This window comes from Barbatula barbatula, assembly GCF_947034865.1.
Source record: "Barbatula barbatula genome assembly, chromosome: 1".
NCBI classification, from domain to species: Eukaryota; Metazoa; Chordata; class Actinopteri; order Cypriniformes; family Nemacheilidae; genus Barbatula; species Barbatula barbatula.
The window spans coordinates 7,956,781-7,983,782 of NC_136766.1; the positions used below are offsets into that span (position 1 = coordinate 7,956,781).

At 38.1% G+C, this 27,002-nt stretch overlaps 4 protein-coding genes across 10 annotated transcripts; 2 read left to right on the top strand and 2 right to left on the bottom strand.

Moving 5' to 3' along the window:
- Window positions 1–486: 486 nt before the first annotated feature.
- Window positions 487–9,504, top strand: LOC306892914 (solute carrier family 2, facilitated glucose transporter member 4-like). Its single transcript, XM_079454296.1, has 11 exons — window positions 487–763; window positions 1,920–2,015; window positions 3,318–3,478; window positions 4,147–4,271; window positions 4,978–5,093; window positions 5,190–5,352; window positions 5,872–6,059; window positions 6,772–6,876; window positions 7,034–7,135; window positions 7,453–7,656; window positions 7,750–9,504. Exons 1-11 carry the CDS (start codon window positions 731–733, stop codon window positions 7,966–7,968), a joined length of 1,512 nt encoding a protein of 503 aa, XP_079310422.1. The 5' UTR covers window positions 487–730; the 3' UTR covers window positions 7,969–9,504.
- A 760-nt stretch (window positions 9,505–10,264) lies between these two features.
- LOC306892920 (Y-box-binding protein 2-A-like) lies at window positions 10,265–16,444 on the bottom strand. Of its 3 annotated transcripts, none has more exons than XM_079454312.1 (10): window positions 16,236–16,444; window positions 15,299–15,362; window positions 14,157–14,190; window positions 13,849–13,938; window positions 13,530–13,781; window positions 12,608–12,690; window positions 12,156–12,327; window positions 11,844–11,939; window positions 11,528–11,603; window positions 10,265–11,133 (listed from the first exon to the last, which is right to left on the bottom strand). In XM_079454312.1, exons 1-9 carry the CDS (start codon window positions 16,315–16,317, stop codon window positions 11,568–11,570), a joined length of 909 nt encoding a protein of 302 aa, XP_079310438.1. In that variant the 5' UTR covers window positions 16,318–16,444; the 3' UTR covers window positions 10,265–11,133; window positions 11,528–11,567. The 3 variants fall into 3 exon arrangements, with proteins under 3 accessions (XP_079310438.1, XP_079310440.1, XP_079310439.1); XM_079454314.1 differs by having other exon boundaries at window positions 10,603–11,133; window positions 12,629–12,690; window positions 16,236–16,407; XM_079454313.1 differs by having other exon boundaries at window positions 10,603–11,603; window positions 12,629–12,690; window positions 16,236–16,407.
- Window positions 16,445–17,405: 961 nt separating this feature from the next.
- LOC306892936 (eukaryotic translation initiation factor 5A-1) lies at window positions 17,406–23,524 on the top strand. Of its 5 annotated transcripts, XM_079454358.1 has the most exons (6): window positions 17,504–17,847; window positions 19,102–19,276; window positions 19,805–19,909; window positions 19,995–20,126; window positions 20,215–20,287; window positions 21,432–23,524. In XM_079454358.1, exons 2-5 carry the CDS (start codon window positions 19,109–19,111, stop codon window positions 20,275–20,277), a joined length of 468 nt encoding a protein of 155 aa, XP_079310484.1. In that variant the 5' UTR covers window positions 17,504–17,847; window positions 19,102–19,108; the 3' UTR covers window positions 20,278–20,287; window positions 21,432–23,524. The 5 variants fall into 5 exon arrangements, with proteins under 5 accessions (XP_079310483.1, XP_079310484.1, XP_079310487.1 ...); XM_079454357.1 differs by lacking the exon at window positions 21,432–23,524 and having other exon boundaries at window positions 17,406–17,847; window positions 20,215–21,299; XM_079454361.1 differs by lacking the exons at window positions 17,504–17,847; window positions 21,432–23,524 and adding an exon at window positions 18,021–18,117 and having other exon boundaries at window positions 20,215–21,299.
- Window positions 21,657–26,904, bottom strand: LOC306892930 (G protein pathway suppressor 2-like). Its single transcript, XM_079454346.1, has 11 exons — window positions 26,635–26,904; window positions 26,412–26,529; window positions 26,131–26,240; window positions 25,879–25,991; window positions 25,573–25,652; window positions 25,373–25,452; window positions 25,051–25,225; window positions 24,075–24,158; window positions 23,910–23,986; window positions 23,698–23,793; window positions 21,657–23,146 (listed from the first exon to the last, which is right to left on the bottom strand). The coding sequence occupies exons 1-11, from the start codon at window positions 26,785–26,787 to the stop codon at window positions 23,048–23,050; spliced, it is 1,185 nt and encodes a 394-aa protein (XP_079310472.1). The 5' UTR covers window positions 26,788–26,904; the 3' UTR covers window positions 21,657–23,047.
- Window positions 26,905–27,002: the final 98 nt, after the last annotated feature.

The window sequence follows — 27,002 nt, forward strand, 5'->3', positions numbered from 1 at the left end:
TGGACAATGGAGATAGGTTAGTCTTAGATAAACTGTCAGTGTGCCTCTGCAATGCTTGTCCCAGGTGTGTAACTGATGCTGTGAAAATCACATGCTCGAAAAACATAAGCTCTAATAATACTTTCAGCCCCTATTAGTGAGAATATACAAACAGCACAAAAACTCCATGTTTTTCCTTTTTTTCCTTTCAAACTAAATGTTTGTGAATAGTGTGTCTGTTTTATCTCTTATAAAGTTTAATTTGTATTATCTTTAAGTCTTTGCAAAGAACATTTGAAACAATTTAAAACATTAAGGACATTGTTTCTTATACAGACCCCTTTAATGCAATGACACATAAGGTCAAGAAAATTGTGTGCACAAGCAAAACAGCCTGGGAGGATTGGACCTAATGGAAACAACCAGTCTTGCGACTCCTTTCGCGTAGATCTAAACCCCTCCCATCCGCCTCAGCCCAATCCTCAAAAATCACTGCTGGCCAAGAGTGAGTGAGCATGTGTTCTGATGTCCACCTCTTCAAACATACTGTGTCATAGAGGAAATTATAGATACTGGAGGTACAGGGATAGGACAACTACAGAACGTGCCAGGGGCTTTCGTTTTTTGTTTAACTTTATTTTCTAACATTTTTGTTAAAAGAACCGATTCAATTTCCAAACCAGTTATCTTGGAATATTATCTTTTGAAGTTTACACTCCGTGGTGTGAGGCAGAACCAAGGACTCAGCGTCATGCCGGATGGGTTTCAGAAGTTAGGAGGGGAGGTAATGACAACAGATTATGATGTTATGTAATATAAGCTTATAATATCAAAGTGTATTTAAAAAAATGAATATAAGCTTACCTTTATAAAAGCACGAAGAGCTTATATTACTGTAATTCTATCTTTTCTATGGTTTTATACATGATAAAGTTGCTCTCGAAGATTGCAGTGTATAATGCGAGACTGAGATAATAATGTCAACATTGCACACAAAAATATGTAAATGGCAACAAGTTCCAAGGTCAAATGTTTACCTTTAAATAACTTAGAAGTCACAGCATTGCATCATACATTCTTTTGAAAACAATAAACCCTCTGTAGCTTAGTTGTATCGCAACGCTAAAGAGGCTACTTATTATGCCGGCATGTCTCAAAATCACAGATACTATAAAAACGATATTCTAATGATAACTTTGCATGAAATCGTTTCAAAATGTACCCATGAAATAAATGGACGCAATCTATCCCTTGTGAAATTGTTAAATGTATCATTACAAAACACAACACAATAGGCTCATAACACAACAAAACCCACAGAACTGTAATAGTGTTAAATGATGATACTTCAATATTTTCGATTTCAGTTCATAAATATTTTTGTAATGAACTGTTAAACCTAAATGTTATAAACAGCAAACATTTTGAACTAAATGTATATTGTCTTAATTTACACAAGCTGTGTTTGTTTAAGCAATCCACTGTATTTCTTAAACCACATTTTGTTTGAAAAAACTTCTGAAGGCTATCACTTGAAAATAAGTTAGTGCCAATACAGATATTATTTTCAGTGTGATATGATAAAGAAAGTCTCATTGGTAAGAGAAGCACATTTTGATTCTCTCGTGGTTAGTCAGCAGATATAAACAGTACAAGAGTCCGGGTTCTTCCCGCGCTCCTGTCAGTCAGTGAAAAGACAGGTGTGAGGTCTGTACTGCTAATTCAAAAGTTCAAACTGCAAATGTCGCATGAAGCACAAAGACAATTTGACATCTAAACATGAAACATTTAAATGAGCGGCAGACAGTACTTCTTTGCTTTAATAAATTGCATGATATAATGAGAATTGTTTGTTTTGAATAGATGAAAAATCTGCCTGCTTCAACAGACATGTGATGTTGCAAGTGTAAACATTGATGTATGTGTTGTGTGTCCTGCAGAGAATAACTGGAACTCTCGCGCTATCGGTGTTTACAGCTGTGCTGGGTTCCCTTCAGTTTGGCTACAACATTGGTGTGATCAATGCTCCTCAGAAGGTAAGATTAAAATTTTTTATAAAATCTGTTAAATTATAATATAAAAATGACACCCAACCTTTTATTTATATTTTATAATACTATGATACAGCAAAATGAAATTAAGTTTAATTAGATAAATCACTTACGTGATAGTTGTGTGATAGTTTCTGTCATCATTTACTCAACCTCTTGTCATTTCTAGCCTTTATGACTTTCGTTCTTCCGCAAAACACAGAAGATATTTTAAAGAAAGTTTGTTACCGAACAGAATTGTCCCACGTTCACTTCTAGAGACACAAGAGAGGGGCCTTATTATCAACATTCTTCAAAATATCTTATTTTGTGTTCTACGGAAGAAAGAAAGTCATTCAGGTTTGAAATGACGAGAGTGTGAGTAAATGATGACAGAATTTAAACTTCTATCACTTTAAAGCCTTTTTCCTTATTTTTTTCTTCTATGGTAAGAGACACAACAAAATAACTTATCAGGAGTCTAGACCTTGTGAATGGGGATAAACACTATTAGAAATGTCATACAGTAACATGTTCTCTTCACACCCTCCAGTTTTGTTATATTAATTTCTCTGTAAATCCAGAACAGATAAAACAGAGCTTTTATATACTCCGAGATACATTTCATAATCCATAAACTAATTAATGTCCACATCTCCAAAGTGCATCATTATAAGCTTCTTTAGTGTGAAAACAATGGTGTTATAAAAGGTCTGTTATTATGTTGTACGGTAAACCACATACATCTTATTCTAGCTCATTCTCTCAGAGTGTATGTGAGAGAGATATATTAGATGTGTCATTTCCACACATGGGCCCAGAATAACTCACAACTAATGCCTGTGCTATTGTTTCTACTTAAAGGTCAGAATTTAGGAATCACTTTGTTCTTATCAGTCTTCAGGTCACCTGAGTATAAAATCTTTTAATATTTAACAATATTACTGTTAAAGATGGTCAGGTTTTTTCAAATTCACTTTCACAACTAGTAATTATTTGGAAGTTAATACACACATACTACATGAGCAAACAATCTCAAGTATATGCCAATGTTTTATGTATTATTTAATTAAAACTAGATTCAGTTTTCTTTCAAAAATCTTGATCCAAGGTTACTTCATATATTTCCTTAACTGTTAACCTCATGGCAACCATTGTAGGTCTTTCAGGTTGTATTATATGTGTGTGGATGTTTGGTCCCAAAAGACACTATAGAACAGGCCTAACTGTGTCCATTAAAAATGTAAATTTAAGCATAACATATTGATGAGGCATATTTAATATAAACAAATCTCGCTCTCACCTCAGATCATTGAGCAGGAGTATAACTCAACATGGACAGAAAGATACTCAGAACCGATCTCGCCACAAACACTGACATCTCTGTGGTCACTCTCAGTGGCCATCTTCTCCATTGGGGGCATGTTGTCGTCCTTCTCTGTGGGAATCGTCTCAGAGTTTTTTGGCAGGTGAGCATTGGTAGAGAAGAGCAATGTCAAAATAATGGTAAGTGGGGGAAATGGTAAAACACTGCACAGGATGGATTCATGTTTAGATTAATTTATTTTGATGTAGTTATTATTTGTCAAAGTTTGTCTGATATTTATTCAAAGAGATCTTTAACACTTTTCTAAAATTATGCTTTTTAGTGATAAGGCATCTTAATGGCTCTCCGGTGGCAACAGGTTGTAACAATTGTGTAGGTAACAACCTGCCCTTAAGGTTTCATGGTCAGTTAAGGTCATGATCACGTCCTTTGTCATTGGGTAAAACTTAGCTACAGAACATTCCAGTAAGGATTGCTGTAACTAGTAAAGGCAAGGTCATGAGTCCGATTCCCATTGGATACACAAAGTAATACTTTACTGCACTTTGAAAGTGTCTTCAAAAAACAACAAGAAAGGTTTTGCACATGTCCTAGCCTACATAACTTATTGCGAAATATATTGTCAGGACAATGGATGTAAAAATGTAATCATTATAGTAGTTGAAAAATGTTCTATTGTCAGTCTTTGTCAGTCAGTCAACAATTGTGAAACACGTAAAACGTGGATGCGTTGTAGACGTTTGCATGACTGGTGAACATGTCTGAAACTGTTGATAATAATTTCATTTTATATTCTGTTTAATATGATAGGAGAAAAGCAATGCTTATCAATAACCTGCTTGCATTTATTGGTGGAGGCCTGATGGGGATGTCCAAAATCTGCCGATCATTTGAAATGACGATTTTAGGACGCTTTGTCATTGGAGCATATTGTGGTAAGATTTCAGCCTTGCTATATTAAACGTAATTGTTTCTAAAATGGACAGTGCGTCCAAAAATAAAAAATTCTGACACCCTTAATTTATTTGGAAGATATTATTTGGGAGATATTTGGAAGAATGCTTGTAACCAAACAGTTCTTGGCCACCATTGACTACCACGGTGAAAAATTAAAGTGAAGTATCTGTGCAATCGAAGGTCAAGTGCATGACCTGGTTTTGTCGAGCATGCAAGGGTGCAGCAAACACCAGACGAGCCCCATCATGTTAAGTCAGTCACACGTACACACTGCTTTAGTGTTAACTGCATGCCGAAACAGTGGAGGAACGACCGGGTGTATCTGTTGCAATCCACTGTACTGCTTTTGCTTAATAAAGGCACGTCAGTAATTGTAAAAAAAGATGTATAGCATTACATTTAAGTGGTCAGACATAGGCTATGATTCAACTAACATCAACATACAGTAAGTATCTGGAAAAAAATAATTTTCCTAGCTGTTTTAACCATCATGGCACAAGGTCAACGTCAGCGGTTATGAAGTACAGTTCACATAGGTGTCCTAAAGTAACTAGAAGTGTAGTTATTGACATTATGTTCTGCTAAATTTTACAATCAGAAAATGTTGTGTAATGCAATGTAGCTTTATTGCAACACTATAAAGATCAATTTAACCCAGCACACCCTAATGTATTTCCTCATTAGGTTTAGCATCAGGATTGGTGCCCATGTATGTGGGTGAAATTGCCCCTACCCGTCTGAGAGGAGCTCTGGGCACACTGCACCAGCTAGCCATTGTCACAGGCATTCTCATCGCACAGGTACACTATAATCCTTTGTTTAAATTTTCACCTTCACCAATAGCGTCTATCATTGGATTTGCTACAGTGTTTACTGTTTTACCTATTTCTCTGCAGATCTTAGGTCTTGAGTCTCTGTTAGGCAGTGAGAAATTGTGGCCTGTGCTCTTGGGTATTACCGTGCTCCCTACAGTCCTACAGATGGCACTGTTGCCTTTCTGCCCTGAGAGCCCACGATTCCTCTATATAGTCCGTTGCCAGGAGCACCATGCAAAGAATGGTGAGGTTCTGGGATGTCAAAACATTAAAATGTTATAGTTTACTTTAAGCTGTAATGTACCACAACCTGTGTGACTTTTTTCTGTGCGGAATACAAATGATATGTATGTGTGGCAGTCTCAGTTCACTTTAATTTTATGAAAAAACAGCATGAACTCTCAAAATTTATTTTGTTCCCCAAAGAAGAAAAAAATCTGTTTTGGGTAAACTAACACTTAGCACAAGCAACCCTATTACTGTCTAGGGAATATAATTACGCACCGGTTAACCTTTAGCTAAACATTTGCAGCTTTTATTACATGTTCAACATGTTCTACCAAGAAAAATGTCAAGCCTTCCACATTACACCACAGGCAAACCACAAATACCTTTTTAGTATGCATTTCTAAGAAAATGTATGAATGAAAATCCAACTTTTAGATAAGCATATTGACATTTGTGAATTGGCCCTAACAAGTAAGGCAAACACAAAGACAAAGATCAATAAACAGTTTAACCTGTTTTTGTTTCCCTTTTTCAGCTGTACGGCGTCTTACAGGGCGTCTGGAGGTCAGTGATGACCTGGCTGAGATGAAGGAGGAGAAGAGGAGGATGGACATGGAAAGGAAGGTGTCTATAGCTGAGCTCTTTCGCTCTCCTCTCTACAGACAGCCCATCATCATCTCCATCATGCTACAGCTCTCCCAGCAGCTGTCTGGAGTTAATGCTGTAAGTATGCTGTACTTAGTTTTCGGTCGAGAAAAAGATGCTAAATATGAAAATAGAAGATGAGAATTTGGAATTGGAAACTGAATGCAACTTTCTCACATGACTTAAAGGGACAGTTCACCTCCCCAAACATTCTGTCATCATTAATCATCCTCAAGGTTGTTCCAAATCTGTTTAAATGTATTTTTTCTGATGAACACAGAGAAAGATATTTGGAAGAATGCTTGTAACCAAACAGTTGTTGGCCACCATCTACTACATTAGAAGGAAAAAGTATAAAAAGTGCCCCAGAACTGTTTGCTGTGTTACATTGTTCAAAACATTTTCTTTTGTGTACAACAGAACAAATACATTTGTAAAGCTAATATCCCTACTATGGTAGTCGAAAGCGGCAGAAAGCAGTTTCAAGCATTCTTCCAAACATCTTTCTGATAACAGGATCTTCATTTTTGGGTAACTTTTCCTTTAAGCGACTAACTTTTCCTGGTCTAAAAATGATCAAATAGTAATGTTATTAGGCTACCTTGTAATCCTCTGTCAGAATTTTTTTTGTCAAATGTTTAATCTGGTAATTCAGCACTGCAATTATGTTTCACTATTATGGGAAATAGAAAGTTTTAATACATTTCTAGCAGCGAAATGTTTAGTGATATAACTAATAGGTGCCTTACAAATGGTACCTATGTTTTGTTTTCGATTTTGAATTTCTCAGATCTTCTACTATTCTACTGACATCTTCAAGAAGGCTGGGGTTGGGAGTCCAGCATATGCCACCATAGGGGCTGGAGTTGTCAACTGTGCCTTCACTGTGGTCTCAGTATGTAAAAACAGATAACATGATTTTTATTATATTCATTTATTTAACTATTTAAGTCATTATGAGTCAAAAATCCAACAGTATCTAATTTAAGATTAGGATTTAATTTACGATTATAATTACTGACCTCTCTATTACTTGCTTGTCCAATCCACAGCTTTTCCTGGTGGAGAAGATGGGCCGTCGGACACTGCACATGCTAGGGCTTGGAGGAATGTGTATCTGTGCCATCATCATGACAATTGCCCTCTCATTACTTGTCAGTCCTGCAATGTTTTTAAATGGAAATTATGGAATGCTTACATTACACAATGTTTTTATCTTCTTAAAATTTTCTATTTCATCACATTTTTCCTTATATTCACAACCAAAAGAAAGTATTCTATTTGCTTTTAATTGCAAAAACTAAACCCCAATACTAAGTACTTCATTGAAGATAACAGAACTGTTGTTTTCTTCCGTAAAAAATTTAAACATTTTCAGTTACATTTGACTAATAATTATCTTTACATACTCTTTGTCTTCCATGATCTCACTATCAACATTTAATGTTTGCTTTTTTGTTTGCATTGACAGGAGACTGTGCCTTCAATGACCTACATTAGCATGATAGCCATTTTTGGTTTCGTAGCTTTCTTTGAAGTGGGTCCAGGACCTATCCCATGGTTCTTTGTGGCTGAACTTTTTTCACAAGGACCTAGACCTGCAGCCATGGCAGTGGCCGGCTGCTCCAATTGGACAGCCAACTTTATCATTGGCATGGGGTTCCAGTATGTTGCTGTACGTACAATGGAAAAAGTGTTTTAATTTTATGGTTTCATTTTTGGTTCATGTTGAATCGATTTTACTTAATACCATCTGTTTTTACTGCAGAATTTAAGTGGCCCATACGTTTTCCTCATCTTTGCCACGTTCCTCCTCTTCTTTCTACTCTTCACGTTCTTCCGGGTTCCCGAGACACGAGGCAAGACTTTTGACCAGATCTCAGCCACCTTCCATCGCAATCCACAAGACATGATGGACATGGATCTGGAAGAAGGGAAGCACAGTACAGAGTTGGACTACCTAGGATCTGATGGGACAGAGAACTGAAGCCTGAGAGTGAAGGAGATGGTGGATGGGGGCCAGCACTGACCTTTCATGGGGCCTTAGAAAGGATACAGGAAAATGTAAGCATACCAATAAGAGAAGAGTTCACATTCAGAAGAGTTTGGATATTAGCCATTATGGTGAGAAAGATGGTTACTGGTCTTGGGAGAAAGTACAATATTGTTTGAAAAGGAGCAAGAGACTTGAGATTTGGATTTCTGCACTTTATCTACACAAAGGTTTCTGTACACTGTAAAATAAATCCTGTAAAAAAATGGACAAAGTACTGGCAGAAAATAACCAGTACATCTTTCCTTTAATTTCCGTTCATGCTAAAATGTAATTCAATGCAGTGCAAAATGTAAAATACAGGTAAAGCAACTGTAAAAATGAATACGGAAAATTCCTTCATATTAATACAGTATGCTGTGCCCTATTTTTACAGATTTTTTTTAGTGTAAGACACAAAGCCAATAAGTAGCACAATGTCTTTTGCATTTCATGAAAATCAGCAAGTTTGGACATATGAGGTTTCGGAAGGAAAGCCACAATATTTTAGTTTGAGCTTTTCGTTATCAGAATAATTTTTAGCTGAGACGTTCTCATTTTCATTAAAAACAAACTATTTAATGCCAACTGTCAAATGTTTTAAGGATGAAATGCTTTGTTTAATAGTTTTTGCACAAAGCTAAAATAAAATTAAGTACAAAAAGACAGAATTAGGCCCGATTCACATTTCGCGGCTAAAACCGCGAAGCCACGAGGTTTTAGACTCCGAAAAATTGAATTATTTCCATCTCGATGCAGCGCCAACATTTTTTACATTTAAAATAACGAATTTGCGCGCAGATAAGACGCGAAATGTGAATCGGCCCTTATGCCTGGTGCACACCAAAAGCGAAAATTCGCGTTCCACACTCTGTATTTCTCGCGGGAAGGGTTTGTTATTTTCGCGTGACTGACAAAACGGAACACGGGATTAACGAGCGTTCGCGTCTAAACACGTCTTTGCATTGACTTTGTATGTAATTTCCTCACGTTTGGCGTGAACCCAGTGTTAAAAACACACATTTATTCTGCCTTCAAGTTCTCTCGGAAATTAGATATTTCCCATTCCAAACCGGAAGTAAGGTTGACATTATACGTATATAGCAACATTAATATTACTAATGATTTAGTAGCATTAAAAGATTACAAGTAGGCCTATCTGCTTATAATAAAAGACCATACATTTTTATTGAGTTAAAATCAAATTTACGAGAGCACGTGAACCAGCATTAGATCTATAAGCAAGTATAATAATCCATGGTTTAAGAAACTGTTAAATGAACATAGAGCTAAATTTATAGTCCCTTATAAATCCCTTTCCTTAAAGATTAGAAATGTGTTAAAGCATGTGCCGTTTGACAAGTGAAAAAATGACAAAACTTTTTGAATGTGTATGGGTTTGTGTTCTTTGTTGTTCTGAGGTGTGTGTGTGAGAAGTGCATCTTGTGTTTATTTATATGATTGAATTAAACAAGCTTTTGTCGTCTGTTGAAAGAATTCAGAATTACATCAGTTTGATTGTTGAAAATGTGGTCCAAAGACACATTTACAGTAACAGAAATAATAATTTGATCCCCTGCTGATTTTCCAAGTTTGCCTGCTTACAAAGAAATTTAGGGTCTATCATTTTAATGGCAAGTTTGTTTTAACTGATAGAAACGGAATATCAACCAAAAATCAGGATAAGCAATTTATATAAAGGTTATAAAATGATTTGCATCTCAGTCAGTGAAAAGTATTTGATGATTTGGGCTGCCATGTCATCTGATGCGGTTGGTCCACTGCGTTTTCTGAAGTCCAGTCAACCCAGCCATCTACCAGGAAACTTTAGAGCACTTAATGCGTCCTTCTGCTGACAGATTAATGAAGATGCAGATTTCATTTTCCAGCAGGACTTTGCACCTGCCCACACTGCCAAAGGAACCAAATGCTGGTTCAATGACTATGGTGACCAACACTGTTACGGCCAGCCATCACAAGCCCAACGCTCTAACCACTAGGCCACAGCTGACCGGTCAAGAGGAAGATGAGACATCATACCCATCAATGGAGATGATCTGAAGGATGCCAATAAAGCAACCTGGGCTTCCATTACATAGGAGCAGTGTCCCACACTGATTGCCTCCATGCCATGCCGCATTGATGCAGTAATTCATGCAAAAGGAGCCCCAACCAAATATCAAATGCATAGAAATGAACATACTTTTCAGACACCTGATATTTCGGTTTAATTTTTTTATTGATTTTATTTAACATTCAAATTTTCTGACACACAGAAGGCTTGAAATATTTCATTATGTGTAATGAATCTATATAATATATAGGTTTCACTGTCTGAAACCGGTGACAAAAAAAAGTCGACTATTTTTATGATATTCAGATTTTGAGATAAAGGGCTTGTCTACTTTGACAACACCTATTAAGTGTTATTTCCTGAAAAACAGCTAATTTGGACAGATGAGGTTTCAGAGGCACAGTGACGATATGCTAATCTTACAGTTTGAAGATGCCAAATTCTTGACGTAAAAATAACATCAACCATAACATGCAATCACACTCTTAATCTTTTGAATGGATTCAGAGTCAAGTGGCTTTGCAAATACTTTATTTACTCACTTTACTAACATTGCACATAATCCCAATCAAAAAAAAGACATATAAAAAGGACAAAAAAAGACAAAAGTTTGAACAATTTTCGATTTCGATTGGATGTAATTTTTCCCCTTTTGTATTTAGTTATAAGTAAGAGAAGAGCATGTGCAGTATTGGATTGCATTTTCTCTCATTGATGAACTTAAAGTAGCCAAACTGGTCATGTTTTCTCGACTGCTCACCGCCCATAGTACACAACAAAACTATTAAGGGGGAAATACTATAAATATAATAGGGCTTTTGGAGCAGGTTTCTTTTTTGCAATTCTATTTTAAATGGCTAAATATGCATCAGCACAACCCTCCCTTCCCTACCAGCCCTCTTTTGCTCCATGACAGATGAAGGTTCCATACCACAGGGGGTGAATCAGGTGGGGGGAGAGACAACGATGTAGAAGTGAGGAGCAAGTTGTTTGGACAAATGGTTGATGAGAGGTCTTACCCCCCCCAAACTAACCCACCCAGGAACCTATACAGCAACACAGGGAGAACAAGGGAAACGTGAAAGGGAGAGATGGGCAACAGAAAGTAATTCGTGAGACATTCAAAAACCGTGAATTGGGACACTCATCGCAATATCAAAAAGGAGCCTTAATTCACCCCAAGAACATACAGATACACAACAAAGGCATTTCAATCGGTTTGATTATTTGGGAAACAAATTAACTCCAATTAAAACCAATAAAACGTTTTAAACGACACAAATAAAAATTGGACAAAGCCTTTTAGAATACATTGCCTGCTGCTTAATTTGGCTTGGGGTCAGCAGACAACATCTGATGCGTTTTAGCAGTTGTAGCTTGATGGCCGAAACGCAATACCACTTTCAAAACACAGCACCAGTTTAGCTGATGAAGTCCCACCTCTTGCTGGGGTCAAATGATTCCTTCCAGGTCACAGAAATCATTCTGTGCTCTTGGCAGCTGTAGGGGCAGGTGCCTAAAATGAGAAACAGTCGTTAGTATACATATACACGAGGTCTAACAATATGAAAGATGATTTTATTGCCTGTAAGTGCAGGCTCTGAGGTGTTGCACAAAGGTAAATTTAAGTTCATCTTTTTTAGGCAGTCTGGCTTGATATTTTGTCAGCTAATGAAAGGTTGAGCTCAAACTTTTGGGGCAGAAAAACAATATGTGCTCACATTCAACAAAGCACAAATGACACAGCGTTCCTCACCTCAGATTTTTTAGGGGATTGTTTTGGAGACGTTTCAGAAGGCGGCTTAGATCCCCCACCTGGGGAAACAGACGTTTCTTCTGGTTCATCTTCATCCTATAAAGAAAGGGAATTGATATTATGAAGCAATTGGATAGTGGGCTTACAAAACGTAGTTGATCACTAAAATAAATGGATGAAATGTTTCGAGTAGAGCATTAAATTGAGAAAATGCAGTCGTGTTTCTATCCAAAAACACACCAAAATATCAGGCAGTAAGGCTCAGGCCAATGGAACAGAATTTAACAGCACCGTTTCATCACTTCAACTCACTTTAGATGCACCGGATTCAGATTTCCTCTGTCTGCGTCGCCCTAACTGTCTTCGGGGTTTCTGTGGTTGTCCTTCAACCTGCTCCCCATCGGTCTGGCCTTCTTTAGAAGGCGACTCCTGCTCTTCTGCAGGGACCGTGGCCTCTCCAGAGGGTGGACGGGGGCGGAATGGCCTGAACGAATATTTTAAAACTTTAAATATGTTCACCTAGCTTAATAATCTTTGACTTTAAAACATCAGTACAAGTACAAAGATGTACACAGCTCTGTAAAATTTCATCTTTATAATGAAGCTTTGTACCTCATAGCTCCCTTTAAATTGGCAGTGCCACCTAAGTAGTATTGTCTATCTTTCCATAACCAAATTTCAGACTTGCGTAAAAACTAAAATAAACAAATACATTAGAGACGCAAAGGCTTTCTGGATGAAGACAAGCTATTGATAACATTAACCTTCGAAATCGAGGTCTGAACCTGCGTGGTGGAAGCCTCTGATGGGCACCTTCTCCTTCTACATTTCCATCTCCTGCTTCTTCCTAGAGCGGACACAAACATTGCAAAATCCTTCTGATCGACTGCATACAGATATGATCAAATGAGCAGAAACATTTATGCTTAAAAGGGATATTTCAGGGAAAAAAGTCCCCATGTTGTACCCACCCTCAAGGCATACTAACTGAATATGACGTTTTTCTTGAATAATGCAGTCTGAGTTTTTACAACGTGTCTTTAAAAAAACACTTAAGCTACAAAAAGTGATCAAAGAACTACTCAACAGCTCCGTGGTCTTAAAGGTCTTCTGAAGCGTATCAATACGTTTAAGCGAAATATCCACATTGACAGCAATTTTTACCTTAACGTCTAACTTCCGTCATTCCTCAGCTGTGCATGAACCAGAGGCTTGTTTTTCTGGCAAATGACGCAAGTGGCATTTTTCGCGCTGTTCCAATAGCATACAGTCTCCTTGGTGCGGTAGCTTTCGTCGCCACCATTTGCTAGAAATAAAGCCTCTGGTTTACGCACAGCCACAGGATAAAGAAAGTGAGACATTAGCATTAATAGCGTTTGTCAAATAGGGATATTGCTCTTAAAAACAGATCTATTAGCTTCAGAAGACCTTTGTTATGACCAAGGAGCAATGTTGAACAGTTCTTTGATGGGTGGACTTCTTGGACCCCACAACTGCCCCCATTCACTCCCATTCTACCGCTTGGAAGAGAAACAATATATGGCATTATAACAATATATGCATTATTCTTCAAAAAGAAAGTTAGGTTGCCTTGGTTGAGTAAAACATGGGAAAATGTTGTTTCTTGCCTGAAACATCCCTTTAAAGACATTCAACACAAACCATTTCTCTATCCAATGACCTTACCTCGCCTTGCGGCACAACAGGTCTTCTGCGCGGCCGCTGACGTCGTGGGCGAGGCTGAGGTTCTCCCCTCTCCTCATTGCCTTCTCCCTCTGATGTGGGACCAGCAGAATCCCCGGCGGCTTTTGATTCTCCCTCACCAGGGCGTGCATTTCGTGGATAAAATCGTCTACGGAACCTGCGTTTATTAGGGGCATATCGGCTGCCTTTGACAGGTACACCACCTGGCCCGGTCACATTGGATGCCTCAGAACCCTGAAACAGCGCTGAAGTTTAAAGAGACAATAAACTACTTTGATATGGTAGTTTAAGTGCTGCTTACCTTAGTGGCTTCAACAACGTCAAACTCCACCACCTCACCATCCCCCACACTTCTGAGGAACTTTCTTGGGTTATTCTTTTTTATTGCAGTCTGCAATAAGACGTACAGATATAACAGAATGATTTGTAGCATGTGCCTGTAGAATGTAACATTCTAAAGTGATCCATTTATAAAATGCAATAATTGTGTCTTGGTATATTTAAGGTTCAGACAAATATGTGTGATTTGCATGGCTAGCTATACTTAGTTAACTGTGAACTGAAATGGACAGGTCTTCACAAAAAATGGTTGTTAAGTAAATTAATTACCTGATGAACGAACACATCTTCTTTGGTGTCATTCCTGTGGAGGACGAAACAACGGTGAACTTCGAGGACACAGATTTCATAAATCTACACTGTATTTGAACAGAGGGCTTATACAAGTCACAAAGACCTCTCAGAAACTGTATCTTTAAAGTATTTCATTGAATTTGGAAATAAAGTTATAGGTTTTGTAAATCTAGAAGGGGAAACGTATAGAAATGTATAACCATTACTTCTGGGTCACATCTAATTTATGATGACCATGTTTTCTTTGCCACGAAACATCAGGCCCCATATTCTTAAAGCTTCTAAGAATCCTTTAAGAAAACTCAAAATTTTGCTAAAAAAACATACGTAGGAGTCTTATCTTAAGTGACCCAGGACCAATCTGAGAGCAATGGAGCGAGAAAGAGACAAAAACATTTATCTTCGTGAGGAAGTGGGGCTGACCCCGTTATGATGCATGACACAGTCTTTTGCGAAAAAAAAAGAGCATGTTTAAGTATAGGGTTATAAATCGTCAGTTTGAGATTACAGGTGAAATTTTTCCTGTTTGACCATACACACACCAATATATATATTATGTATATATAACTTCTCTTTATTTCCCTTTACCATGCTGTTAATGTTATACTAAACCTATTTGATAAGAAAATTCATGTAGTGATTACTCCTACTGCATTTCTTCCGCTATGGCATTTCTGCCATATTTCGAGATGTTAGCGTGTTAAAATCAGTCACAGACATAATCTCTGCACAATCTAAAGTGTTGTGACATTAATTTACTATCAAATGCATTGTGTGCAAGGCATTTCTTTTCCCTCTTTGCATCGATTATCTCAGCTGCTAAAGAAACTTAAGCACTCTAAGGGTTAAGATGCTTTAACTACTTTTCTCTTTAATAGGATATTTTCTGTAAATTTAAGGGTAAACACCCACATTAAGAATTTTCTTAGTGCAAAGAGTTGCTCCTGGTGATAATTCTAAGATGTTTCATGAATACGGCCCATATTTTCCTTACGAAAGGTACCTTCTCAAATGCAACCACCATGCCATACTGAAATTATATCATTGCTGGTTAGAACAAAAAGTGGACATTTCAAAGACAGCCTGGAACTAAAAGGGTGACAGATCACAAAACAAACCTGTTGATGAAGCCGTATCCATTGCGCACATTGAACCATTTCACGGTCCCCTGCACTGCCGTCGCTGCGATGGAGAGAAGCATACAAACAACATCCGGTGAGATCACAAACGCAAAACAAACAAGACGCGATTTTTCAATCATACAATGGCAATCGTACCCACGCCCGGTGGCCTTGCGTGTGAATATTAACCATAAACTTCGAAACCGTCAAGCAGGACGCCGCATGTTTTCACAAATTCATGAAACGGAGACGATTTAAAAAAAAAACTTAAAGATTTAGTTTAGTAAATCTATGCGCAAATATCGACCACTAACTATAAATGAAGGATAATGTAAAGCGTTTACCTAACGATATGCGGCGCACCTGCAGCGAAATCCCTCCCACCTGAAGCACATGGTGACAGAGCGCAAAAATGTGGGTCACGTTGAACGCACTTTCACTGCGTAAATATCCAAACACAGGTCGGATTCAGATATGGACGGCTTCGTTCGCAGCTTTAGATCCTAGCGGATTCCTTATTTTGTCATAGAGACATAAATCCAAGTGGCAGACAACCGGTTCGACACGAGTATGAAACGAACAACGTGTTAACCGAGGAATACATTAATAATCAAGTCAAACGGTGTATCCAAAAGCATTTCATCTGTACCAGATCGCAAACACGTGGAAGTTAACAATAAAATTCATTATTTTCACTTCACTTCAAAAATGAAACCATGGTGTGAAAACCACGTTGGCATAAAAAACACTTCAGAAAAAATGTGCTTGCAAATAAAGAACACAAAAAGTGAAAAGCATTCAAACAACAAGTAATGTTAAAATCCCTATATATGCTGTACGTGCATCGAATCTCGTTTCATACACAGATTTGTTCATCCGATGAACAGTGTGTGCTAAATAAATGTGTCTTCTAGTGAAGTCAATGATTTCCTACCGATAATTTTTCTCTCAGGTTGAGGTTGAGGTTGAGGTTGTTCAGGCGTCGGTGCTGCGCTCTGCGCCTCCGTGTCGCTCATTTTCTCAATCTTGATTTTGACACCCTCACTCCAACTCGCCAATCTTGGACTCCGGCGTCCACCTCAAACTTTTTATCCCGATTGCCTGTCAGGAAGGGTCGACCGAGCTTCGATTTAATTGGTGTTCGAGCGACCAATCCGCGAGTCCCATCTTCGTACTCGCGTGATCAATTGGGAATGTCTCGCGGGAAAACCAACCAAACCAATCTAGCAACGACGTGTTAAGATATATTTCACTTTGCACCTCATTTTCAATTATGCTCACGTATAAGAACAAACCGATGAAAATGTATTTCACCATGGTCTGACTAGTAATCTTATAGTTCAATCATGACGTGGAGTGGGAAAACAAATGGCAACCAATCCACCTCAAAACATTTGACTATAATAAAACAATTAAAGGAATATTATGTCGTTTTGTGTGACCGTATAAACAGAACAGAACAGAACAGTAACATACAGACTTAATTGATTAAAATTGCTGTGCCTGGTTGTGGCTTCTTTTACCCCATTGCCTCGCAAGCCCATACACATAGGTCACCAGATTCAAGTTTCACTTGACTATATTTATCCAAACGACAACACATTATTCCAACATGCACGCCTTGGGGTTAGAGCGTTGGGCTTGTAACCAGAAGTTTGCCGGTTCGAATCTCAGTGCCAGCAGGTCATGACTGAAGCGCCCTTGACAAGGCACCTTACCCCTGATTGCTCTGCAGTAATGTGCCACTGTAAAAAACTACCTGTAAGTCGCTTTGGATAAAAGCGTCTGCCAAATGAATAAATGGAAACTATAAACGAATGTGTGCGATACTCTTAAAATGCGTTTAAACAAACCAGTGCTTTTTAACCTTTCCGTTTAATTCTATACGATTCTCTCAAACCCGTCGTATACGTTATGGTTATGTTGGTAGTTGAGTGTGCGTGCCAGAAGAACCCACTGGAAGCCATCCGAGTTTGCAGAATAAACGAGCGCAATCCCTATAAATGTCAAATACATGCGACCTTTGAACTATTCAGTAAACAAAAGAGAGGTAACAACTTCGTTTTTATCCTCAATAGTGTGCGTTGTGTTGGTAAAAATGCGCTCATTCAAACTCAAAGCCAGACACGAGACTCCGAGAGCGCGCTCCCGGGCGGACTGGTCCCCCGCCCGCCCTAGAATTTAAAGTGCGAGGGTGAACGCGCATGCGCAGTGGGGAGGAAACTGATGAGGTTTGTTTTATGGTATGTGTGGTTGAATTCATACGGATCATTGAGAGAAAAAGAGAGTTCGGGATTTATTCGTTTGGGCCAGCCGCGGAACAGCCGAACGTGCCACTACCACGAAAGAAAGAGGAAGGAGAAAAACGGCTGCAATGAGAGCAGTGTCAAGATAGGTGAATTAAGTGAATAAGCACAAGAGAGGAATCGTGCAGCTGATAACAACAGACAGATCTGAGAGAGAAAACGGAGAAAAACATCTAGTCGGGCTAACTAGTGGTTGGGCTGTCCCTGAAAGCGTGTAGTGTGGAAAAGACTGTAAACTAGGTAAGTAGCTAAATAAACCATTCAAACAACGGGCATGATCTCACGTACCAACAGCATCCTCCTTCTTGATAAAGCTATTTACGTTTTTATTAATAACCTAAAACAGACAAACATAAAACATCTCTTAAAATCGCGCAGAGTCCGAAAGGCTTTTGCGCTCTTTCATTGCGCGTGTAATTTACAATGACGACAACATGTTTTCTATGGGCGTTGGGGGCGTAACTATACGGAAAATCCGCGTTCATTTCACTCCGGCAAAGTTGAAATAGGGTACGAGGACAAAGAATTTTTAAAAACTTGATCACAACTCAAGACGTCCAAGTCCACGCAGCACCTCGCTTCTTGGGTTAGCTCGGCATTACATCATAGGAAACATCATCGCGTTGGCCGCACGTTTCTTGCGGCATTAAACTTGCGCTGAGTATCTAGTCCGCGCGCTGTCATGTGCGCATTTACCGGCAACAATGCTGCACCTGTTCGGTCGTAATGAGCTCGGCGGGCCCTCGGTGCGCAGCGACGGATCCACCAGGCCTCGCAGATCAGCCAGCTCACTGCGGCTGTCCTTATGAAAGCGGCCCAAACTCTCATTGTTCAGTTACAGGCGTTTACATGTCAAATGTGATCATGCGAGTGTGTGATAATATTAGAGAGTTGAGTTGTAAGTGCTGGTGAATTATCAACATAAGCACTGTGATTATTGATATTGTCCTACTTTGATTGAACGTTAAAAGAAAAGTAGCGTTTGTATGTTGTGCGAATTATTTTATATTAATGATCGTGAACTATCTTGCGTAATGAATTGACGTTTCGGTCATTCCACGTGAATACTTGCCATTATATTTGTACAGTTGACTAAATGTATAGTTTTGCAAGTGTCTATTTTAGATTTTCAACACGTTTGCATTTATTATTTAGGGACAATTGAACATTTAACAGTTGGGCACCATAGAAGGTTGAGTTAACAGGTGCCTGCAAACCTACAAGACTACAGTAAATGAACGCTTGCAGAATGTGCTGGTCTTTATTAATAAAAAGCATGTAGATGAGACTGTAATATGTTCATATTATTATTTAAACAAATGGTACATATGTTATGTAGATAGATATAAAAACACGTGAATAACAGGTTAAATCAATTCAAGAACAGTGTTATACCCAACCATAATTCATTAGCACCTTTCTGAAATGTGATGAGTCATCATTCTTTGTTTTGACTAATATTAACCATTGTGCTCACGGTTCATCAATCTTTAGAAAAGACATGGCAGATGCTGACTTGGACTTCACAACAGGCGATGCTGGTGCCTCTGCTACCTACCCCATGCAATGTTCTGCCCTGCGCAAGAACGGTTTTGTGGTGCTAAAAGGTCGACCATGCAAGATCGTGGAAATGTCCACATCAAAGACCGGCAAACATGGACACGCCAAGGTGAGTCTTGTATGGTCTGTGACTGTAAAATAATAACCGAATACTTATTTACATTTACATTTAGCAGACGCTTTTATCCAAAGCGACTTACATTTCATTATCCTATACATTCTACATGGGGATCCTATACATGTATACATAGGTACGTATGTGCAATCCCCTGGGTCAAACCCACAACCTTGCGTTGTTAATGCAATGCTCTTACCAGCTGAGATAGGGAATTAAATAGTGTAAACAATTGACATGGTGGGTCACCAAATTTATGTCACCATTTATTTTAAAATCAATGACATTGAAAGATTCTGTTATACCGACGCCCCAGTCATTGTGTCAGTTTCGGACTGACCGACTACACTAAGAGCATATTTGTTTTGCACAATAAAGAGCTTCCAGAGGTCCCTCTATACAAGTGTTTGTGAATGAGGTACAGGTGAAAGGAAAGCCATTCATTTCCACACAATGTGAAATATGATAATGCAGTAGTTTTGATTAAACAGCGCTAAACACGCTCCAATTTGTTTGTCAAAGGTTCACATGGTGGGCATTGACATTTTCTCTGGCAAAAAGTATGAGGATATATGTCCCTCTACCCACAATATGGATGTCCCTAACATCAAAAGAATGGACTACCAAGTATGTGATAGGGAATATTACAAGCAATTACAAACAGCAAAATCTACCAGTTTACATTCCACAAAAATCTGTTGTTTCCTTACAGCTTATTGGCATACAGGATGGCTATCTATCTCTTCTCCAGGACAGTGGTGAGGTCAGAGAAGACCTGAAAATGCCAGAGGGAGACCTGGGCAAAGAGATAGAAAGCAAGTTTGATGCTGGTGAAGAAATCCTGGTAATTGCCAACAATCAAACATAAAATAACATGCAGAAAATATCCCTATATCTGTATCTAATATGGAATGTATTTTTCTTTTATGTAGATCACTGTCCTTTCTGCTATGAATGAGGAAGCTGCAGTTGCCATCAAAGCCATGGCCAAATAAAAAACAGCAGGTATATGGAGCGCTCACTGCAGCGTTTGCATGCTCATCTGCTAACTAGAGCTGGAGCGACTGTGCCTCACCAGTGTGCTTACAGCAAAGCACTTATTTAAAGGTTTGCCTTGGGTATAAGCAACAAAATGAACCCGAACTATTTCTGGTATCCATCAAAACAATACAATAGGGAAACATGCCACTCATTTGTTGCAAACACACACTGTAAAGAGTTTTTTATTGAATCAAAATAATTTGTTTTTAGATGTCTGAACGTCACGATAAGACAGTTTCCCCTGAAACAATAAGCTATTGTACTTATTTTGTGTTTTACTATACTTTGGAGTTGGGATCCCAAATATTGATACTGGAATGGATAGTTTTAGGATTGAACTAACTGTATTACTTTTTTATGTTTTGTCCAAAATAAGGTGTAAACAGTTGATTATGTTTATAAAAGATTTTTAAGTAACAAAGTAATACTTTGCTGGTAAATGAACTTTTGACTGACACCAAGATGTGGTACTCCTGCCTCGTTCAGTATATCATCGCCTCTAGAAAGATATGTTTCTATCTGAATTCTGAGCAGTTTTGAGACAAGTTTTTGCATTCTATTTGACTATTGTAGATAAAAACGTTTTTTTTATTATTGCCTGAGATGTATATAGAATTTTCATTTTTTGTATTTAACACTGTCAGCTTAGTATTTTGTCCCATGTGCAACAAAACATGCTGTATTGTAAAACATGGTGGAAAGGCATGATTATTCATGCAAATTAAGCAATCATACGCAGCATTTTCTATTAGTAGTGCCTATAATATATCTGCTGTTTCTTTGAGATGGTAAAGTGTACTTATCTTACTGTGCACATTTGTCACTTAAAGGTGTGAGATGCAAAATGAAAGACATTTCATATCTGGAAGATTCCAGATTATTTTCTGTAGATATCACTATCGTTGTTTATTTTCTTTATATACATATTGTAGACATCCTATTGATATTTAAATTAAACTCTTGTTTTGTTACGTTCAATTTTTTTGTCAACCTCATAATTCTTTATTTACTGTGTTTCTTCATCTTTTTCCTTCTTCTGTGTGTCATTGAACTTAATCTTTATTTCCTTATCACTCACTCCTACCTGTTCTTCTATTCCTTCTCTCAGGGGTTGACAAGATGCTATGGACCTGGATAAAAGAGAATTAGACCTTAGCAATGCTATTCTACTTTTGGCTTTCTGTTTTTCATTCTTGATCTCTTTCTGTACTTTGAATCCCATCAATGGGATAAATAATTAATTAAAAATTGTTCTAAACAAAGACCTAGAAATGGACAGTTAGGGTGGGAAGAACATATTTGGTGTTTGGGGGTATTTCATAACTCTGATTTGCAAAGACTTATTTTTCAACTGGGAATTTTTTTGCTATCCTAATTCACAATAGTAAATAGTTGTAAGAGGTCTGTTATGTGGTTAGTTTTATTTATAAGCAATTTAGGGCAAATGGGAAGGTAAAACATACTGCAAGTTTCCTGTGAAGGACAGACACAAAAGGCCATAACATGAGTAATAGGATGCAGTTTTGTCTCTTCACTGCAGGACCAAGTGCTCTGCGTACCTTCTCTTTCATCTTCCAGTACCTTAATGTAAAAAAACCCTCAGACGGGTGACAATATCACAAGCAGGTGTGTACATACAGATACAGGAAGGCAGAGCCCCTACTGCTACCCAAAAAAAGAGGAGAATCAGAATGTTATTACAGGGAAGTAACCATTTTATCAAAATTTCTAAAGTATTTGCATTCCAGATATATTTTGAGAGATCGAAGATGGTGCCATAAGCCTTAGATCTCTTTCTGAATTAAAGGAACACAATTTTCTGTCTATAATGCCCTGGCCTGTGGTGGCTTGATTGATGCTTGGCAATCAAGGTTGAAAGACAAATGAACACTAGACTTTGGTCTTTAAATTTGGGGGCTGGCTGAAATTTTGAAAGATTGGGAACCAACCCTTCTGTGTCCTAATCAATTCATTGTTACAGATTTGACTCATGCACATTACAGCAGTGTGGGTAATGTTACAGTTTTGTTCGTTCCAAGACTGAGAAATAAGATATAAACTAATTTGTATTCTAGAAAGGCAACCCGACTCCATATTAAAAAGAGCACATATAAATCACGACTTTGTTTCAGTTTGCGATGGGTTTTGGGCTCTTTCTGGCAGACACAAAGAAAAGAATACATTCAAAGACAACTAAAAACAATGTATAACTTAATGTCTTAACTTTATAGCTGGGATTAAGCCATGTAATACAGGACATACCTTGCTGATTTACTAAATTGCATACGAACAAAGCAAAACACACAGATATAGCCTGTTCTTGTCAAACATATTGTTGTTACCAAGATCTTGTCAGTATTTTCTTCCTGCAAAAATCTAAATTGAACGTCTGACAAAGGAACATCTTGATCTGTTAGAAATCACAAAGCCAACAACACTAAACTGTACATTTCTGTAGTTACTAAATAGCTTAAAACACATACTTTTAAAACACTTTCAGATACACATTATCAAGAAGCATTCCCATCCGCCAAACAAATGAATATTTAGATTGGGAACCTGTAAAATATTTGTTATTGTTTAATGTCCACAATTGTTTATGAAGCAGTCTTTTGCATGGGACATTAATTACTTCTTAATGTTAAAGCCAATTCTCATGAAGTGATAGCCTCAGAAATAAGCTGTGTGTAACATGCCACCTTGTTATGACCAGGCTTTAAGCAGTTAATGCGGTTTTCCATGATGATAGAATCTCTGTCCAGGCTGAGCGTGAGGGAGAAACGCATGCCGTGACGCCGACTGAGGGGAACTTGGAAATGGAGCCTAGACAGAATAAGGAAAAATGTCACCTTAGCAACATGAAACAAGCTTAGTGAACCCATGATCAATAAAAACCTTTGTCCTCACCAAATCTTGTTTTAATAGTGACGGTTCAAATAATAAAGTAGTAATGAAATGGTTAATTTTAAAATGCTGGATTAAAAAGAATGCAAATGACCACCAAAGTGTTCCTGTAGCTCAAATGGTGCGTGCAACACCAAGGTCATGGGTTTGATTCCCAGAGAATGCATGAGTTACTTAAGAGATGTACCCTGAATGAAAATAGCTTTGGAAAAAAGCATCTGCCAAATGTATAAATAAAATGTAAAGTATTCATGAAACTTGTTTCATTAGATGGATTAAAAACATTGACAGAATGTCAAATAAGAGTGTGCTGTCTTTTCTTTACACTATATGCATATTTCTTCTGCACCTCACAGAAGTATACAGCACATTCGCTTTGAAACTTTCAAGGAAAACTTATTCTTCAAATGAAAATGGTAAATGTAAAAAAACAATGCTTTCAGATATTTTTTGCAGGTTGGCAAGCTCACCTTTGCGGTAGGGATCTGCACAGCCATTGACGGGGCAGACAGCAGGCCAGCTGCACTCACATGTAAAGCCTGCGGATGCATGGGTCTGAGAGCAGCCTAACAATAACACACAAAAACCAAACATTATCCACTAACATCCAAATACAACACTATTTGTGTAAAATGCAGCATTTTGTTCCTAAACATCTCATGAAGTCTACAAAGAATCTTACCGAGTCAGTAAACCCAGACTGCTGATTGGCATGTTCAAGCTGTTTCTGAAGGGGGATACTTGCACTGGGGATAAATCCTTTAAAGATCAACGAGTAATGAATGAAAAATTATTTATCTACAGAGTGCAAAAAGATAAAAGAAGTGCATTTACGAGAAAAACTCACCTGGCTGGGAGGAGAAATGGCTGAAGACAGCATGGCCCGGAGCTTGATGGGGCAGGAATGACATGCTCTGAAACGGCGATGCCCCTACATTGAAAAAAAACACGAGAGCTTCAGATATTCTTCTGCTCTTAGAGGGTTGTTCACAAAGTCCAACATTCTATTAATTTGTACATTTAGGTTAAAGGGAAAGTTCACCCAAAATCAACTAAGAAATTTCCAGGCCTCCTAATAGACATCATGGTGTCAGTTTTTGTCAAGGTCCAGAAAAGTACTAAAGACATTGTTAAATTGGGCCATTGCGCATAGTGGCTCAGTTAAATTTAATAGAAGCGACGAGACTGCTTTATGTGCAAAAAAACAACAAACCAAAATACTAATTTTAATCTATATATATATATATATATATATTCTCCTTTGTCTTGTCAATCTATGGTGCGTGTTCATGTGGTGCGAGAGCACTTCTTCATCTTGTGTTCAATCAGTGTCGAACTCAATGGCATATACAGTGTGTATCTGCATGTAACTCAGGAGCGCCGGCCAATAGGGACAAGCCCCATGCGGGTTCGGCGCACAAACCTACTATGCATGCGTCAAAGTGCTCTCGTCCAAGAAGAAAATGAAGTGCTCTTGTGAACGCGCCATACACTAAAACAGAGAATATTTCAAAAAAAGTCTGTATTTTGGTTTGTTTTTCGCAAATAGCATTCTCGTCACCTCAAAAAAATATTACCGGGCCACTATGTCCGGATGGACCAATGTAACAATGTCTTTAGTAATTTTCTGGACCTTGGCAAAAACGGTCTATGAGGAGGCCTGGAAATCTCTCGGATTTCCCCTAAATATCTTAATTTGTGCTCCGAAGATGCCCGAACTTGTCTTGAAACTCTAAATGTTTAACCTCATGTGGGTGAGTAAAATATGGCACAAAGTACATTTTTGGGTGAACTTCCCCTTTACGGTGTGGTTTTATTGCTACCTCTGATCTGGGTGGTGCTTGCAAAGCTGATGGGCAAAGAAGCAGCAGCCCCGTAAGAGGAATGGTGCTGGGCCTGAGTAACTGCATATGGCTCATGGACTGCAGTATTTCCTGTGAACTGGCTATGCTCGGAGGAACCAGGAGGAAATCCTGGCTGACTATGGAAAGGGTGGCCCTAGGCAAGATAACAATTTACGAATAAGTGCACACCTTATAAGAGCAATAAAATGATGAAACGAACTAAATTGATTTTACTTAGATTTATAAATTTGCTATACCAAATATGACCACATATCATACAAAGAACATAACTTTCACTTACAGGCATCAGAGGAGTCTGGAACAACTGTTTATTGCGTTCTCCTAAAAGAGTGCCAGCTCTATTGTGACTCACTGGACTGCCTTAAACACACAAAACACAAGCATTTCAACACTGCTCATACATACTCAAAACATAATTCATTAAAAGAGAATGAAGTGACTCATAACCAATATAGTTTTTAAATGCTTTGAAAAGCTTACCATGTATACTGAGTAGATGCTGTCCTGAGTGTAGAGACATGCTGGACTGGTAGTTTGTTGATGTCAGTGTTGTAATATCACTATAAACAAATTAATATTCAAAGGACAGTTACGAGAAAGAAGCAGCAAGGTTGCTTTCCATATCCATTTGAAAATGAAACACACAATGCATGCACTGATGTTGACATAAACCAGCTTCTTTCTTTGGGTAAAAATGTAATACTTCCTTATAAAAGATTGTTGATGACAAAATTAACAACATGCAATTTTGACCATTTAGCAGGTTTCTTTATTTAGTTTACGTACTTTTGCTCCTTTCGTCGCCGTTTTTCCTCCTCATGAAGGACCTTTTTAAGCTGCAAGAATAGTTGATGTTTCTCCTCTTGCAAAATTAGCAATTTTACATCCATTTTTTGAACCTGGCAAATAACAAAACGCTTAATAAATACAATGGACAGCTACCCATTAGTGTACTAAGGCTTTTCATTTGTAAAGCTTTAAATGACTGCGTTTAACACAATGAAGGTGATTGTCAAATGGTGATATTCACATCTTTACCTGTTCTTTGGTCTCCTCCAATGACATTCGTTCCTCAATTTCTTTAGTTCGTTTTCTTTCCTCTTCTTCCTTCAATTTCTGTTCCATCATTTTATCCACTTCTTCTTCCTCTACAACAGAATAAATAATACATATTTTTACATAAATAAAAATAAATAACATGATCCAAATCCCTTTCACACTGTAAAAATGAAACCGATTGTTTACTACAGACAGCAGAGGTGTTGATAAACGATACAAATGACCTTGTTTTGCTTTAAACCGTAAACACACGAACGAACCTTGTCTTTTTCTCTCTCTCTCTTTCATAATGTGCTTATGGAGGGCTCTGGCCATCGCACTTGATAGCTTTGGTCTTTCCAGTAAAGCGGGCATCGTGGCGGACAGCGGAGGAGCCAGCTATGAACACACACATCGAATTTTAATTCAACACGCTTTGCTTTTTAAGAAAACACAGAGTAAAAACACCCAACATATAACTTCATACTAAATGAATGCGCTTACTTTCTCGTTTCTGCGTAATGTTTCCCTGTATTTCTCAAAAGACTGTCTCGGTTTGATGAAACGCACTAAACATCGTTTCGGAGCGCTTAAATAGTTTTCTTGATTCACTTCCGGTGTAAAAGCTGTGTGGAAATATGTTTCCGGTTCATCCATCTCGTGAAGTGGTCCAAAAAAATACGCTGTTAAGCTTTATTCGCGGTCTCCTTATTGTCCGAGAGCGTAAGGATTAAATACACCGTGACAAGCTTACAGTTTAATGCGACGTTTACAAACAATAAAAGACGTGAAAGGCCCGTTTTACATGTTTACCATAGACGTCGTTTGTTTGCGAAAACCGTAAAAACAGCGCCACCTAGTGTAGGACTTGA

Coding starts and splice junctions, on each gene's coding strand:
- LOC306892936 (XM_079454357.1), top strand. CDS start 19,109: ATGGCAGATGCTGACTTGGACTTCACAACAGGCGATGCTGGTGCCTCT. Junction 19,910..19,994: donor TCAAAAGAATGGACTACCAA/GTATGTGATAGG, acceptor GTTTCCTTACAG/CTTATTGGCATACAGGATGG. Junction 20,127..20,214: donor ATGCTGGTGAAGAAATCCTG/GTAATTGCCAAC, acceptor TCTTTTATGTAG/ATCACTGTCCTTTCTGCTAT.
- LOC306892920 (XM_079454312.1), bottom strand. CDS start 16,317: ATGAGCGACACGGAGGCGCAGAGCGCAGCACCGACGCCTGAACAACCT. Junction 13,782..13,848: donor ACGTTGTTGAAGCCACTAAG/GTAAGCAGCACT, acceptor GCGCTGTTTCAG/GGTTCTGAGGCATCCAATGT. Junction 12,691..13,529: donor CTGTTGTGCCGCAAGGCGAG/GTAAGGTCATTG, acceptor TGTCCGCTCTAG/GAAGAAGCAGGAGATGGAAA.
- LOC306892914 (XM_079454296.1), top strand. CDS start 731: ATGCCGGATGGGTTTCAGAAGTTAGGAGGGGAG. Junction 3,479..4,146: donor GTCTCAGAGTTTTTTGGCAG/GTGAGCATTGGT, acceptor TTAATATGATAG/GAGAAAAGCAATGCTTATCA. Junction 5,353..5,871: donor GGAGCACCATGCAAAGAATG/GTGAGGTTCTGG, acceptor TCCCTTTTTCAG/CTGTACGGCGTCTTACAGGG.
- LOC306892930 (XM_079454346.1), bottom strand. CDS start 26,787: ATGGATGAACCGGAAACATATTTCCACACAGCTTTTACACCGGAAGTG. Junction 25,992..26,130: donor TGGAGGAGACCAAAGAACAG/GTAAAGATGTGA, acceptor GTTATTTGCCAG/GTTCAAAAAATGGATGTAAA. Junction 23,794..23,909: donor AGTCTGGGTTTACTGACTCG/GTAAGATTCTTT, acceptor TGTTATTGTTAG/GCTGCTCTCAGACCCATGCA.